Source organism: Myotis daubentonii, chromosome 2, assembly GCF_963259705.1.
Source record: "Myotis daubentonii chromosome 2, mMyoDau2.1, whole genome shotgun sequence".
NCBI lineage: Eukaryota > Metazoa > Chordata > Mammalia > Chiroptera > Vespertilionidae > Myotis > Myotis daubentonii.
This window is the reverse complement of record NC_081841.1, coordinates 7,664,953-7,677,963: the sequence shown is the minus strand read 5'-3', so window position 1 is coordinate 7,677,963 and position 13,011 is coordinate 7,664,953. Positions and strand designations below refer to the sequence as shown.

General features: G+C 55.7%; 1 protein-coding gene across 1 annotated transcript; it reads left to right on the top strand.

The window, feature by feature from the left end:
• The first annotated feature begins 8,570 nt into the window (after nt 1-8,570).
• LGALS1 (galectin 1) lies at nt 8,571-11,780 on the top strand. Its single transcript, XM_059681602.1, has 4 exons — nt 8,571-8,713; nt 9,837-9,916; nt 11,065-11,236; nt 11,583-11,780. The coding sequence occupies exons 1-4, from the start codon at nt 8,705-8,707 to the stop codon at nt 11,727-11,729; spliced, it is 408 nt and encodes a 135-aa protein (XP_059537585.1). The 5' UTR covers nt 8,571-8,704; the 3' UTR covers nt 11,730-11,780.
• The last annotated feature ends 1,231 nt before the right edge of the window (nt 11,781-13,011 follow it).

Sequence of the window (13,011 nt, the reverse complement as noted above, 5' to 3'; positions counted from 1 at the left end):
CTACCCTGAGCCCCTCCAGGCCTCCCAGCGCCTCCTGCAGAGTGGCTGCCCAGCTCTGAGCTGGCCACAGAGCAGCCCGAAATGGCCTACAGATGCCCAGCTGGGAGGTGCCGTGTCTGTTCAAGGCCAGGCCATCACCGACAAAGTCAGCAGATGGCACTTGCGGAGACTTGAGGCTGTGACAGAAACTCGGCTCACCCGGCTAAGGCGTGAGGGGGTCTATGGCCGCCCCCATGAGACGATCCAGCACGCTCCCGTGTCTGCCTCGGCTGTGCTGCCTCCCAGACAGTGGTACCTCTCCCCACCAACATCCCAGGGCAGACTTGGGTCCCTTGCCCGGCTCAGCCTGTGCCCAAGGGGATGGCGCACAGATGCTGACCAGCCTGAGTCATGTGGCCCCCGGAGGAGGGCAGTACTGGCCTCCCTCCGGACCTAGAGCCACCCCCCACCTTCCTTGCTGACGGAATCCTGGTTTCCCTCGGAGCACTTGGCATGTGAGTCAGATGGGGGGGGCATCCCCGTCCCAGGTAGTGCATCTCTGTTGTTGAAAGCCTAAGTCTAAGCCAGTCATGGTTACTTGGTTTCCCCTAGCCAGGGAGTGGGTAGCCATGGACCTGGGATGCACTTCTTGTTTGTTCTGTTTGTCGTTTTTTTGGGTTTTTTTATTTTGTTTTGTTTTTTGTGGTGTACTTCTGACCAATAAAACATGAGGGGAGATTCTAGAAATGTTTGCCTCACTTTTGAAGAAGGACACGGAGCAGGGACCCACTCTTCTGGCTTTGGGTATAGAAGCTGCTGCAGCCATCCTGTGATCATGAGGTGTGACCCAACACATTTCTCTACTGTGTGACTGTGGAGCAAAAAGATGGAAAGAACGTGCTAGGGTTGTTCAACCTTCAATTTTTAAAAAGTTTCAAATCAACAGAAAAAAAGCGCAAGAATGGCACAAAGCCATTCCCCCCCACGTGACTACTTTCTTGGTGACCAGATGCCTTAGAGCAGGGGTGGGGAACGTCCAGTCCACGGGCTGAATAAGGCCCTGCCAAGGCATTGGGGGCGAGTTAATGAAATGTTTAACCAAATACAGCAGGCTGATTTTTAAGTTGATAACTTTGTATGGCCCACAAATACTGTTATAAATATCCCAATGGCCCCTAGCAGAAAAAAGGTTCCCCACCCCTGTCCTAGAGGTCCTTTCTGTTGTCCCTGAGTAATTTTTCCCTTTGGGGGTGACTTTGAGGCTAGTGGCCCAAACTCAGATTCTGAAATCAAGATTCCACCCACCACTCAATTTCATTTTAGCTGTTACCAATAACCATAACCAAGGGACTATATATTTTGTGTGTTCCTATTTCCTTTTTTAAAAAAAATATATTTTATTACACCAATCAGAAAGAATATATGCACCCCTATGTTCATAGCAGCACAATTCACCATAGCTAAGATCTGGAAACAGCCTAAGTTTCCATCAGTAGATGAATGGATTAGAAAACTGTGGTACATCTACACGATGGAATACTATGCTGCTCTAAAAAGGAAGGAACTCTTACCATTTGCAACAGCATGGATGGAACTAGAGAGCATTATGCTAAGTGAAATAAGCCAGTCAATGAAGGAAAAATACCACATGATCTCACCCATTCGTGGATAATAGAGACTGCGGTGACCTGCACCTTGGAGAGGGTCCGACGGGTAGAGGTGGCGTGGGATGAAATACAAGAGACCATGAGACAGGGTTGGGAGGACTGGCACAAGGCACCAGCAAGCTGTTCATAGGGAAGTAACAGATTGTTACAGGCTGGGCAAGACTGGGCAAGCTTTGTCTAGATTCATCTATACTTGACAGTTACTATGACAATCAGGTTACAGTTACTATGACAATCAGGTTATGCTAGCTTAACTACACTTTTAGCCACAGAGGTCATGCCTCGGTCAAGCCTTGTCTAGTTCCACTTTGCTGCAAACTCTAATAAAGCCTTAAACCTTTCCTGAGCTTTGACCTTAAAACCTTCCAGGATCGACGTAGGGTAGAGTCCAGGGCTTTGCCATGTCCTCTGGTCCCCAACAAGAGACCATTATAAACTTTTGAACAATAATAGATACAGAGGCAGAGCTGCCTCAAACAGATTGTCAAACTGCAGCGGGAAGGCCGGGGAGGGTTGGGGGGCAGGAGGTAGGGGGTAAGAGATCAACCAAAGGACTTGTATGCATGCATATAAGCATAACCAATGGACATAGGACACTGGGGGATAGGGGAGGCTAGGGGACTGTATAGGGCGGGGGATGGGGGGGGATGGACACATATGTAATACCCTTTGTAATACTTTAAGCAATAAAAAATAAATAAAAGAAAAAATAAATAAATATATTTTATTGAATTTTTTACAGAGAGGAAGGGAGGGGGAGAGAGAGAGAGAGAAACATCAATGATTAGAGAGAATCATTGATCAGCTGCCTCCTGCACACCTCCTACTGGGGATGTGCCCACTACCAAGGTACATGCCCTTGACCGGAATCGAACCTAGGACCTTTCAGTCCGCAGGCCTACCTACGCTCTATCTACTGAGCCAAACCAGTTAGGGCTCTGTTTCCTTATGCATCCAGTAAACCGGCTCCCCAAGAGTTCGAGTCATCTCTAAATTCCACTGATAATGTTCACAGTAGCTGGCACACAGCTACTGGCCCACACCGTGGTGACTGAGGACGTGGCACCCAGGAGTCAAGGGTTCCTCATGCCCGCCCGCCCTTCCGTTCCCTTCCCAAACCATGTTTCCATGAGCCAGGGCCGTTCTAGCAAATCCCACTTCTCTGGCGCCAACTGAAAGGGAAAACGGTGCCCTCTATCCACAGAATGCTTCTGACACCACATGTGTGGGTTTTCGACATCAAGCAATTCTCCAGTTTTCTTTGGACACCAACGGGGTGTCCTACAGCTTAATTCTGACACAGCCCAGAGTGTGTGCAGAACCCACGGGCTAAGGGGTCCGTCCCACCAGACTTGCCCACTTCCGATGCCAGTCCCAGGTCCCAGGTTGTCACCTGTCCTTCTGACCAACCGGCTATACATCGGGCGTTCCCCTGATCCCTTTCTCAGGCTGGATATGTTGCCATAATGGTTTGGAGAACTCAGGGCAACCCTCGTGTGTGCCGGTTTATTATGGGATGAAGGGTGTGATGAAGGTCACAGATGAACAGCTAGGTGAAGAGAGACGCAGGGCGAGGCCCAGCAGCTGCCACCCTCGAGCATGTGGTGTGCCCACCAATCCAGAAGCTCGCCACACCCTGCACTTGGGGGAGTTTCATCGAGTAGTCGAGATTGATTGCTAATTCAAGCTCCAGCCCATCTCCCCTCCCTGGAGGGTAGGGATGAGGGCGGAGCGGGGGCGGGGGTGGCTGAGAGGCCCAAGCTTCTAATTATGGCTTGGTATTTCTGGTGACCAGCCCTGAAGCCATCCAGGAGCCCACGCAGAGTCACCTCATTAGAACAAAAGATCTTCCTGCCCTGGCAGGTGTGGCTCTGTTAAAGCCTCATGGGTTCGATTCCAGGTCAGGGCACATACCCATGGGAGGCAACCCAGGAGGTAGCTCTCTCTCCCCCTTTCCCTTCCTCCCTCTCTAAAATAAAAACAAACCAAAAAAAGATATTCCTATCGCCCAGGAAATCCCAAGGGATTTAGGGGCTCCGTGTCAGGAATTGGGGTCATAGACCACATATGAAGACAAAAGATGCTTTTAGCATCTCTATTGCTTAGGAAATTACAAGGGTTTTAGGAACTCTGCCACTAACAGGGGTCAGAGACCAATTATACATTTATTATCTCACATTCTCCAACTTTTAATTTAGGAACATTTCAAACCAACAGGAAAGGAGTAAGAACAGCAAATGAACATCCATATGCCCTTCGCCTGGATTCCCCGTTGTTGACATTTGCCCAATTTGCCGAGTCGTTCTTTACACTTACCTTTCTAACGGATTCATTTGAGAGTACACTGCAGATGTCAAAAGACAGTTCACCCCAAGTCTTTCAGCTCGTCTCTCCTAAGAGCAAGGACTGTCTACACAGCCGCAACCCACGGCCAGACAAGAACCCAGACCTTTGATGATTTCACTGAGCCCCTGAATAAATTTGCCATGGAAACCTCCTAGCTCCAAACTTCTTGTTACGTGAGCGTTTCCTTTCACTTCAAAGCAATTTCTGACGTTTTGCAGCCAAAAACTCTCCTGATACACAGGCCCAGGCACATCGCAGAAAACATTAAAAATCACCCACATCCCATATTGTATAAATATGGAATGTTGTTGTTTTTTCTATACGTTTTTCAATGTATTTTAATAGTTTTATTTCCGACATTATTTGGCTATGGGGATCTAATTTAGGAGTGGCCAACCTCTAGGAAGACTTGGGGCCCACTTTTGAAGTGAGAAAATTCAACCTACAAAATTGTTTTAAAATATAACACAATTTTTTATAACGATCCCCCTTTACGTTTGAACGCAGTAAACATTTATTAATTCCAGCTTTGCCGTTTTAGGATTTGGGAGCCAATCGTGTGTTTTTTTCTTTTCTTTCTTCAGGTCTCAAATATTTTCTAAGCTCTTAAAAAGCCCTTAGCTCCCTGTAAGTCTATAATTAGGACAAAAGAAAATGTTAAAAAAAAACACTGAACAAGACTGGTGCCTGAGCCCTGGGGGGCTGATGAATCCTGCCAGACCTCTAGGAAAAGAGGGACTGTTCACTGAAGACGAGTCAGGGCCTGTGGTCAGAGGGGGGTTGGGGGGGAGGGGGACAGACAGCAGGTGGGAAGGCACAAGTGACAGTCCTCTGCTGTGTTCGGGAGCGGCTGGGTGGGAGGGACCGCACAAGCAAAGGCAAGAAAGGCGAGGACGAGCAAGGTAAGCTGGGGGTTGGGAGGCAGGCTCCTGCACCAACCAGTAGGAAAAGTGCCTGAAGTCGGGGGGCAGGGGGGTCAGGCATTCTCCACCCCCACACTAGTCCTTTCTACCCTTCATGGAACAGGATCCAAAAAAGATCCTTGTTTGAGGTTCAGATATGCCAGGCCCACAGTGTTCTCTCCTTGGCTCAGCAGATAGAGGCTCAGTCAGCCCTAGCTTCCTGTGTGACCTGGTCAAGTGGCCACCGTGGCCGGTGGTTGCTATGTCCCTCCCTGCTCTGACTCCCAGGGCTCCTGGCTCTGACCACCACACCTTCCCCACCTGCCACCCAGGGGGGCAGCGGGTGTGGATGTGTTTCAGTGGGCCCAGCAGCCCCCTCCGCCACTGCCAGCTGGAGGAGGCACAGTCTTCGCAGGGGCAGGGCAGGCTGGGAGGGCCGCACCGCGCTGGATCCCCTGTCCGAGCAAGCCGAGCCCATCTCATGCAGCAGCCAAGGTGCAGCCTGTAGGACAGGCCCGGAGGATGGAGGACTTCAGAGAGCGCACTGCCTCCATTGCCGAATGGTGAGCGGGGAGAGAGCGTTGGGGGAGGGGCCTTGGCCTGGGGAGGAGCAGAGAACTAATGTTGAGTCCCTCACACATGATCCTGTCATCCTCCAACCAGCCGGCGCCTGGGGACAGTCCCACTTTCCAGGCCTGGAAGCGGGTTCAGAGAGGTCAAGGACTTGGCTACAGTCACAGCCAGGCAGCCCCAAGCCTTTCTTTCTTTTTTGATTTCACAGAGGAAGAGAGAGGGAGAGAGATAGAAACATCAATGATAAGAGAATCATTGATAGGCTGCCTCCTGCACGCCTCCCACTGGGGATTCGAGCCCGCAACCCCAAGCATGTGCCCTTGACCGGAATCGAACCAGGGACCCTTCAGTCCGCAGGCCGACACTCTATCCACTGAGCCAAACCGGCCAGGGCAGCACTTGCCTTTCTTCTCCTGTTTCTAACATCAGCTTCATTTCAGGGCCCAGAGCCGCTTCCCTGTGCAGTTCAGCCCGGAATGCAGACAAGAAGAGGTGAGGAGAAGATGAAATGAGATAATGTATGAAAGCGAGGCGCCAGGCACAGGGCCTGGCAGATAAGTGGGCGCCACCACACAATCCACCCTGTCCCTGTTCCTCCCCCCAGGAAAACCACAGGCCCTGTTACAGGGAACACTGGAATCTGAAGACTCTCTCCCCGGCCCTGATGGGGAGAAAGTGGGGGTGAAGGGGCCCCCCAGAGGTGTTGACCCCAGGAAGGTAAACAGCCTGGGAAAAGAAGCTAAGACCTTCTGCGACTATGAAAAACACCCTCTATTTAGACCAGAACTCCACCTTGTACTAACCTTGTACAGAGCAGGGTTTCACCTCCCCAACGTACAGATGGGGAGACTGAGGCAAGCAGGGAGAAGGGACTTACCAGGATGCCTCGGGGAGGGCATGGCAGGGCTACGCCCAACACCCAAGTCTCCAAACTCCCAAAGGGGCCTTTCCGGGGCCTATTGTCCGTGCCACACCATCTCTCCCTACCAGCCCGCGGCCGCCCAGATGCTGAAGAGGAGTAAGCAGCCCCTTGTCTGACAGCAAACAGTCCTGGTGTGGGCCGTCTTCCAGGGGGAGGAATGGAGCAGCAGCTCTGGGCCCTGAGAGCCTACTGGGCTGGACCAGCCGGCCTGGCCCACCCGGTGGCAGCTGGGCAAGGACTGGGCCTCCTCCTGAAACGCCCGGACTCTTGATCAGGCAGAGAGGGTGCCTGTGGCCCCTGGAGGAGAAGCACAGAGGAAAGGCAGTGGAGCTGGGCCCCACCCACCCCTCCCCCCCTCCCCCCTCCCCCCTCCCCCCCTCCCGAGGTTGAGGTTTGGGAGAGGCCCTGGAGGGAAAAGTGCAGCTGCTGTGGTTATTTCCGAGGCCGCAGGCTGGGTCTGGGAGGAGGGGGAAGGGGCTCAGCGGGTGTGGCCCAGCCTCCTCTCTGGGCCTGCCTGGCAATCCCACGTCCTCCCGGTCCTCCCGGTCCTCCCGGTCCTCCCTGCCAGGGTGGGCTGTAGTCACTGGAGGAAGGTGGCCCGTGGGGTGTGGGACAGTGGAGGCTGGCTGGGGAGGTAATGCAGAGCAGGGTGGATTTGCTGGCCTGACCTCCAGGTGGGAGTTGCTCCTGGTCCACATCTTTCCTTTCTGGTGCTGCCAATTTCAGAAGGACAGTGATTGGAGAAGAAAGTCCCGTTGGCAACTGCCCTAGTAGCTTCCCGCCTTGCCCAGTGCTCCCCACACCCCTCTCTCCACCTGGTTCCTGAGTGTGATGTGAGCACCCCTCCAACTCACCCCCAACTCTGTTGCGACAGTGATCCTCCCTGAAGCCCAAATCTGGCCTCAATACTCACCTTCCCTATAACCTTCTGTGGCTCCCCAGCACCCTCAGATAAAATCATGTGCAAGCCTCTCAGTGAGGCCTTTCCTCATCCAGGTACTGTTGGCCTCCCAGCCTCATGCTCCATGTTTCCTCAGCACACCCTAAACTCCAGCCGTGGCCACATGCTCACTGTTCCCCAAGTCTGTGCTTTCTCATTTCGGAGCCTCTGCCCAGGCTGGGACGCCAGCCCTCCTCCTCCATGCCTCCTTCAAGGCCACCTTCACATTCTGGACAGCCTCCATGCCACCAAGGTGCTTACTGGTGACTTGTCTTAGAGCTGACATCATGCTATTCCTTCACTGGGCTCATGGCCAGATTCTGCCCTAACAGTGGGCCGCCTGGGAGCAGGGACTGGCAGGGTTCCATTCTTTCAATCCTCTCAGACCAGCTCAGGGCCAGGCATATAGTAGGTATTCAGTAAAATATCTGCTAACCAGGTGGGAAAGATAGGGCTGTGCCTGGCCTTGGATGGAGAGATGTGAGGAGGGTGGGCGGGGTGCACAGAGCAGGGACCCTAACCTCTCATGGCTTGGATCAGCAGCCGCCTCCCCCCATCACCCCTCCCAGCTCACCCCCCCCCCTCCACCTGACCATCTCAGACAGGCCAGAGGCTGTCAAGCAGGGGCTCTTGGAGGATCCCCTGCAGGCGCCTCAGGAGGGCTGAGGCCTGAGCCCTGAACCCTGGCAGCTGCTCAGACTTGGCATCTGGCCCAGCCTTTCTTTATCATTAGTGACAAGCACGCGCAGCTGCAGCCACAATCCCTGCTTCCGGGGGAGGCCCGGGTAGGGCAGGGCCTTGTGGTTAATGGGTCCTGGGCCCTCTGCATAGGCCTACAGAAGGGGTCACAGCCTGGCCGTGCCAGGGTGCAGCCTCAGGGACCCCAGGTCTAATTCCCCGAAGGACCTTGCATCCCCCCCTCCCCCCCGCGGTCTTCCCTGGGTACCCCTAGCTCAGCCTGCTGGCCCCGGGCCCCTTCCCGCCAACTCCTGGGCCCAGCTCATCCTCAAACTATTTTCCATTGGCTTCCCCCAATCCCTGCCACCGCACAATTTTTTCGTGGGGGCTGGGGAGGGATGAGGGAGAATGAGAGGTGGAGCCTGGACCCTGGGGGCGTGGCTACGAAGGCATGGAGGGGGGGTCACCATTCTGATTGGTCAGCTCTGCTCCAGAACTGGTTGCAAAAGTCCATGGACTCCGCCTCCAGTGGCCCCTATCCCTGTCCTGACTTGCAATTGGCTGAGCTTCCAGGGGGCGGGACTCACCGGGGTCTGGTCCCGTTAAAAGGGTGGGAGCGGCTCAGGGCCCATCTCTCGGGTGGAGTCTTCAGACAGCTGGTGCTGCAGTCCCCAGGACCATCCTTCTGTCCTCAGTCATGGCTTGTGTGAGTGCGGGGACCCCGCCCCCAGGCTCGGGGTGGCGTAGGGGCAGACAGCTGGGAGGGTGCGGGCAGTCAGGGTCCTAGTCCCCACGGTGTGGCCATGAGCAAGTACCTTCTTTTCTGGGCCCTTAGTGGCCCCATCTGTAAGATGGGGGTGGGCACCAGGGTCCCCCAAGACTTTCTCGGGCTTAAGAATGTTCTGGATTCCTCTAGGGTCTGACAGCACAGTTATTTCTGCCAAGGTCCCACATTCTGCAGCTCTCTGAGAAGTAGGAGTAGGAAGGGTGTGGCCAGCTTGAGGGGGGGAGGCACTTTGATGGCACCCAGGCCACTGTCCCTTCCCCCTCCTCCACCCCAAAAAGCCACCCCGCTGCAGCTGTTCCAGTCACCCGGCCAGGCCAGTCACCCTCTGCTCTAGAGAGTCTGAAAAGGCGCCAGGACCGGAGATGGCTGCCCGGGAAAGGGGCCTCCCCGGTTAGTGGGTGGAAGGGGTTCTGTGCAGGCTGGTCAGGTGGGGGCCGGGGGAGAGAAGGAGGCCGGAATCTTCCCCAGGCCCGGAGGGAAACCGCTCAAGTTTCTGGCAGGAGGAACCACTCGCTGGCAGTTAAGCTGTGCGTTCAATCTTGTTAACCCCCAGCCAGCCAGACTGCCAACTCGGACCAAGGCTCGCTCCCTCCCAAGGGAGCCTGGCCTGCTCCGTGGGGCCTCCTCTCCACCTCCCTCCTCTGCAGAGGGGCTGGGGGGGGGGGGGGTCTGCAGCCCCAGGCCCTTCCTCTCCAGCAGAGGGGCAGACCCCTCCGTCCACCTTCCTTTGCACCAACTCCCTCACTTACACAGAGTCTGATTCTCGCCATCCGTTCCATGAGGCACCAGAGCACCCCAAATCCAAAATCTCCACGCTGAACCGCAGAACCTTCTAGACCTTGGATTCTAGAACCTCAGTCCTGTTGCAGATAGGAAACTGACCCGGTTGGGAGCAGGGAATTGCCCAGGGCCACACAGAGAAAGAAAGGCTAGAACTTCCACCTGATTTCCCAGTTGACGGGGTCAGAGGATCCAGGTGGACACGACCCCACCCCCAGGGACGCTGCATCCTCTAACGGTCTGGGTGGGGTCTTGCCTGCAGAATCTGGTCGCCAGCAACCTGAATCTCAAACCTGGGGAGTGCCTCCGAGTGCGGGGCGAGATAGCCCCCGACGCCAAGAGGTGAGGGGGCGAAGGCGGGAGTGGCCGGGTGTGGCCGGAGGCGGTGGCCGGGTCTGGGAGCCTGGGAGCCGGAGGGTCCAGCCCGAGGTCAGGTAGGGGCGTGGCCAGCCAGGCTCCACTCTGGCCTCTTCTCTGGTGGCCACAGGCCAAAGCTGGGTTTTCTGGATGAGTCACTTCTTCCGCGGGATCTGGATGCCTCCACCAGTGCCGCCCCCTCCCCTCCCCTCCCCTCCCCTCCCGACTGGAGCCTCTTAAACGAAACCAGCTGCGGCTCCATCGCCCACCTCGGCCTGCCCCCTCCTCTAGGCTCTGGGCGGGACCTGAGGCTGCAGGGCGGGGAGAGGGAAATGAGACGGTGTCCCGCCCAATGCTCTCCCTCAGCGGTCCCTCTCTCCTGCGATCTTCACTGGCAGCCGCGCGCTCAACCTTTCGTTCCTTCAGTCCTTCCTTCACTCATCATCCAGCCCGCTGGTCTGTTTTCTCAGCCGCCATGTGACCGACATGGACTAGTCAACCAACTGCATTGAGCCTCAGTTTGTTAATCAGTAACCAAAACAAGGGGTCGGTGGTTGTGTGGAGGATGTGAGATGCCGGATCTCTCTCGGTGCGGAGATGATCAGCTGACACCATCAGAGCCGCGTGCATTACTCATTTCATTCCTACCAAACCTCAGGGGCCAGGGTTGCTATTTCCTCCACTTAGCAATGGGTTGTGATTTGTTCATTCGCCCCAGAGCTATTGAGTACCTTCTGCATGTCATGCATCCTGCTGGGCACCACAGATACAAAGACACACAAGGCAGAGGGGACACTTGCACCCCCAGAGGTCATCTGGAGGGAGTCTCCGACCGCGGCCGAAGGGCTGGGTCACAAACCACAGTCTGCAAGTGTCTCGGCTGCCAGCACAGCAAGACCCCTAGAGTTCCCTCTTGTGTGGCCCCATTGTGCGGATGAGGAACCTGAGGCCCAGAGAGTGGCAGGGACCTGTCCCAGGTCACACATCAAGGAGGCGGTTTCTCACCTCCGGGCTGAATGCATTCTCCCAGCTCTCCAGGCATTGCATGCCAGAGAATGGTTGGTCTGAGGGGGCTGCCGCTGGCCTACAGTTGGCCTCGGAGGCCTCAATCCCTCCCACCTGTTACCCGCTAGCTTCGCGCTGAACCTGGGCAAAGATGACAACAATATGTGCCTGCACTTCAACCCTCGCTTCAATATACATGGAGACATCAACACCATTGTGTGTAACAGCAAGGATGGCGGGGCCTGGGGGGCTGAGCAGCGGGAGACTGCCTTCCCCTTCCAGCCCGGAAGTGTTGCAGAGGTGGGCTCGGGACTGGGGCTGGGTGGGCTCGGGGACTGGGGCCGGGGGGGGGGGGGGGGGGGGGGCTGGGTGGGCTGGGGCAGAGCTGGGTTTAGTGGCTAGAGACCTAGGCCCCACCTTGCCCTTCCTGCCTACCCCCTTCTCTCCCTCTCTCACCCGCTGTGTCATCCCCCTCCCCCAACCTCAGCGGACTCACCAGTGAGGTAGAGGACTCACCAGTGAGGTAGAGCGGTCAGGGCCACAGGAGAAAAGGGCTCTGGGAGGGCCCGTGGCCTGCGGGCCATGGCTGTGGCTGCACGGAGGCTCCCGCTGGGGACACTGCTCACTGCCCTTTTCCTCTCCCAAGGTGTGCATCTCCTTCGACCAGGCCGACCTGACCATCCAGCTGCCAGATGGATACTCGTTCAAGTTCCCCAACCGCCTCAACCTGGAGGCCATCAATTACCTGACAGCTGAAGGTGACTTCAAGATCAAGTGTGTGGCCTTTGATTGAAGCCAGCCAACCCATAGCACCCAATAAAGGCAGCTGCCTCTTCCCCCTGAACCAGCCTCATGTGTGTGTGTGTGTGTGTGTAAGTGTAAGAGGGCGTGTTCCACTAGCACCCCCAGGCTCTGCCCCTTTCTGCTATCCACTGCCTTGATGCACACCTGCTAAGTGCCAGTGACATCATCTTCCCCTGAGTCCCCGGGTGGAGAAGAGAGCTCAGTACACAGTAGGGGACTTGGTGACACACAGCTTCCAACTCTAGTAGGCCCCAGCACACAGTAGGTGCTCAAAAGATGAATAAGTGAAACCAGGGGGAAGAGGCCAGGACGGACTGACTCATGCCTTGGTATCTGGGGCAGCACGGAGAAGGGTAACTGGGGCCCTCATTTGTTCTCACGAGCTAGAAAGAGCTGGTGTGTTCAGACGGTGGTGAGGGCTGCAGCTGTGTGGCCTTGTGTGCATGAACTGACGGAGCCTTGGTTATTCACATGCGGGGGGACTAGGGGCACATAACCAGTTGTGAGGATGAAGAGAAATGTGTGAAAGAGGAAGATGAGTGCAAGGCCCATGGTAAACAGTAGTGGTTTCTCGCCCCCACTGCCCTCAAGCCTCTGAGTGGCAACGTGATGCCCTGGTCTGTGCCACACCCAGCTGAGTGGGGAATGGGAGCTTGGCGAATCTCACTTCCCACAACAGCCAGCAGCAGCTGGGGGGCCCTGGGGAGGTCTTGTCTGTCGCCAGCCTTCATTTTCTCACCCATAAAAGGGGGGTTATTACTCACACCTGGGCCCTTTCGGGCAGGAGTCCCACCTCGGCGGGTCCCCTAGGAAGCACATTTCTATAAGAGGGCCTGGAAGGAAGGAGCGCACAGGCTGCGGCTCCTAAGAGCCACACCCAATCTCCAGGCTCTCCTGAGTCACCCAAGTGGCCACCCAGAAACAGCTTTGGAAATCTGGCTGTGGGAGGGCGCCCTCTGCTGGACGTTGGAGAAAGTGTCCCCTCAACTGCCTTTCTCTGGTTCTGAGAGTTCACTCACATTGATTCTCCCTAAGCTGGCTGGACACCCACAATGCACCAGAACTGGGTCTACATGGAGCCAGAGGAAAGCCCTGGGACAGATCAGCAGAGAGACCACTACACATGGAGGAAGGAAACTGGGCTGGAATCTGACTTGTGTTCAAACCCCAGCTCCATCACCGTTTGCCCTCAGAGCAGTTACTGAACGTCTCTGAACCTGTTTCCTCATCTATCAAATTGCGTTCATACTGGTATCTACCCTATGGGGTTG

Coding starts and splice junctions, on each gene's coding strand:
- LGALS1 (XM_059681602.1), top strand. Junction 9,917..11,064: donor ATAGCCCCCGACGCCAAGAG/GTGAGGGGGCGA, acceptor GTTACCCGCTAG/CTTCGCGCTGAACCTGGGCA. Junction 11,237..11,582: donor AGCCCGGAAGTGTTGCAGAG/GTGGGCTCGGGA, acceptor TCCTCTCCCAAG/GTGTGCATCTCCTTCGACCA.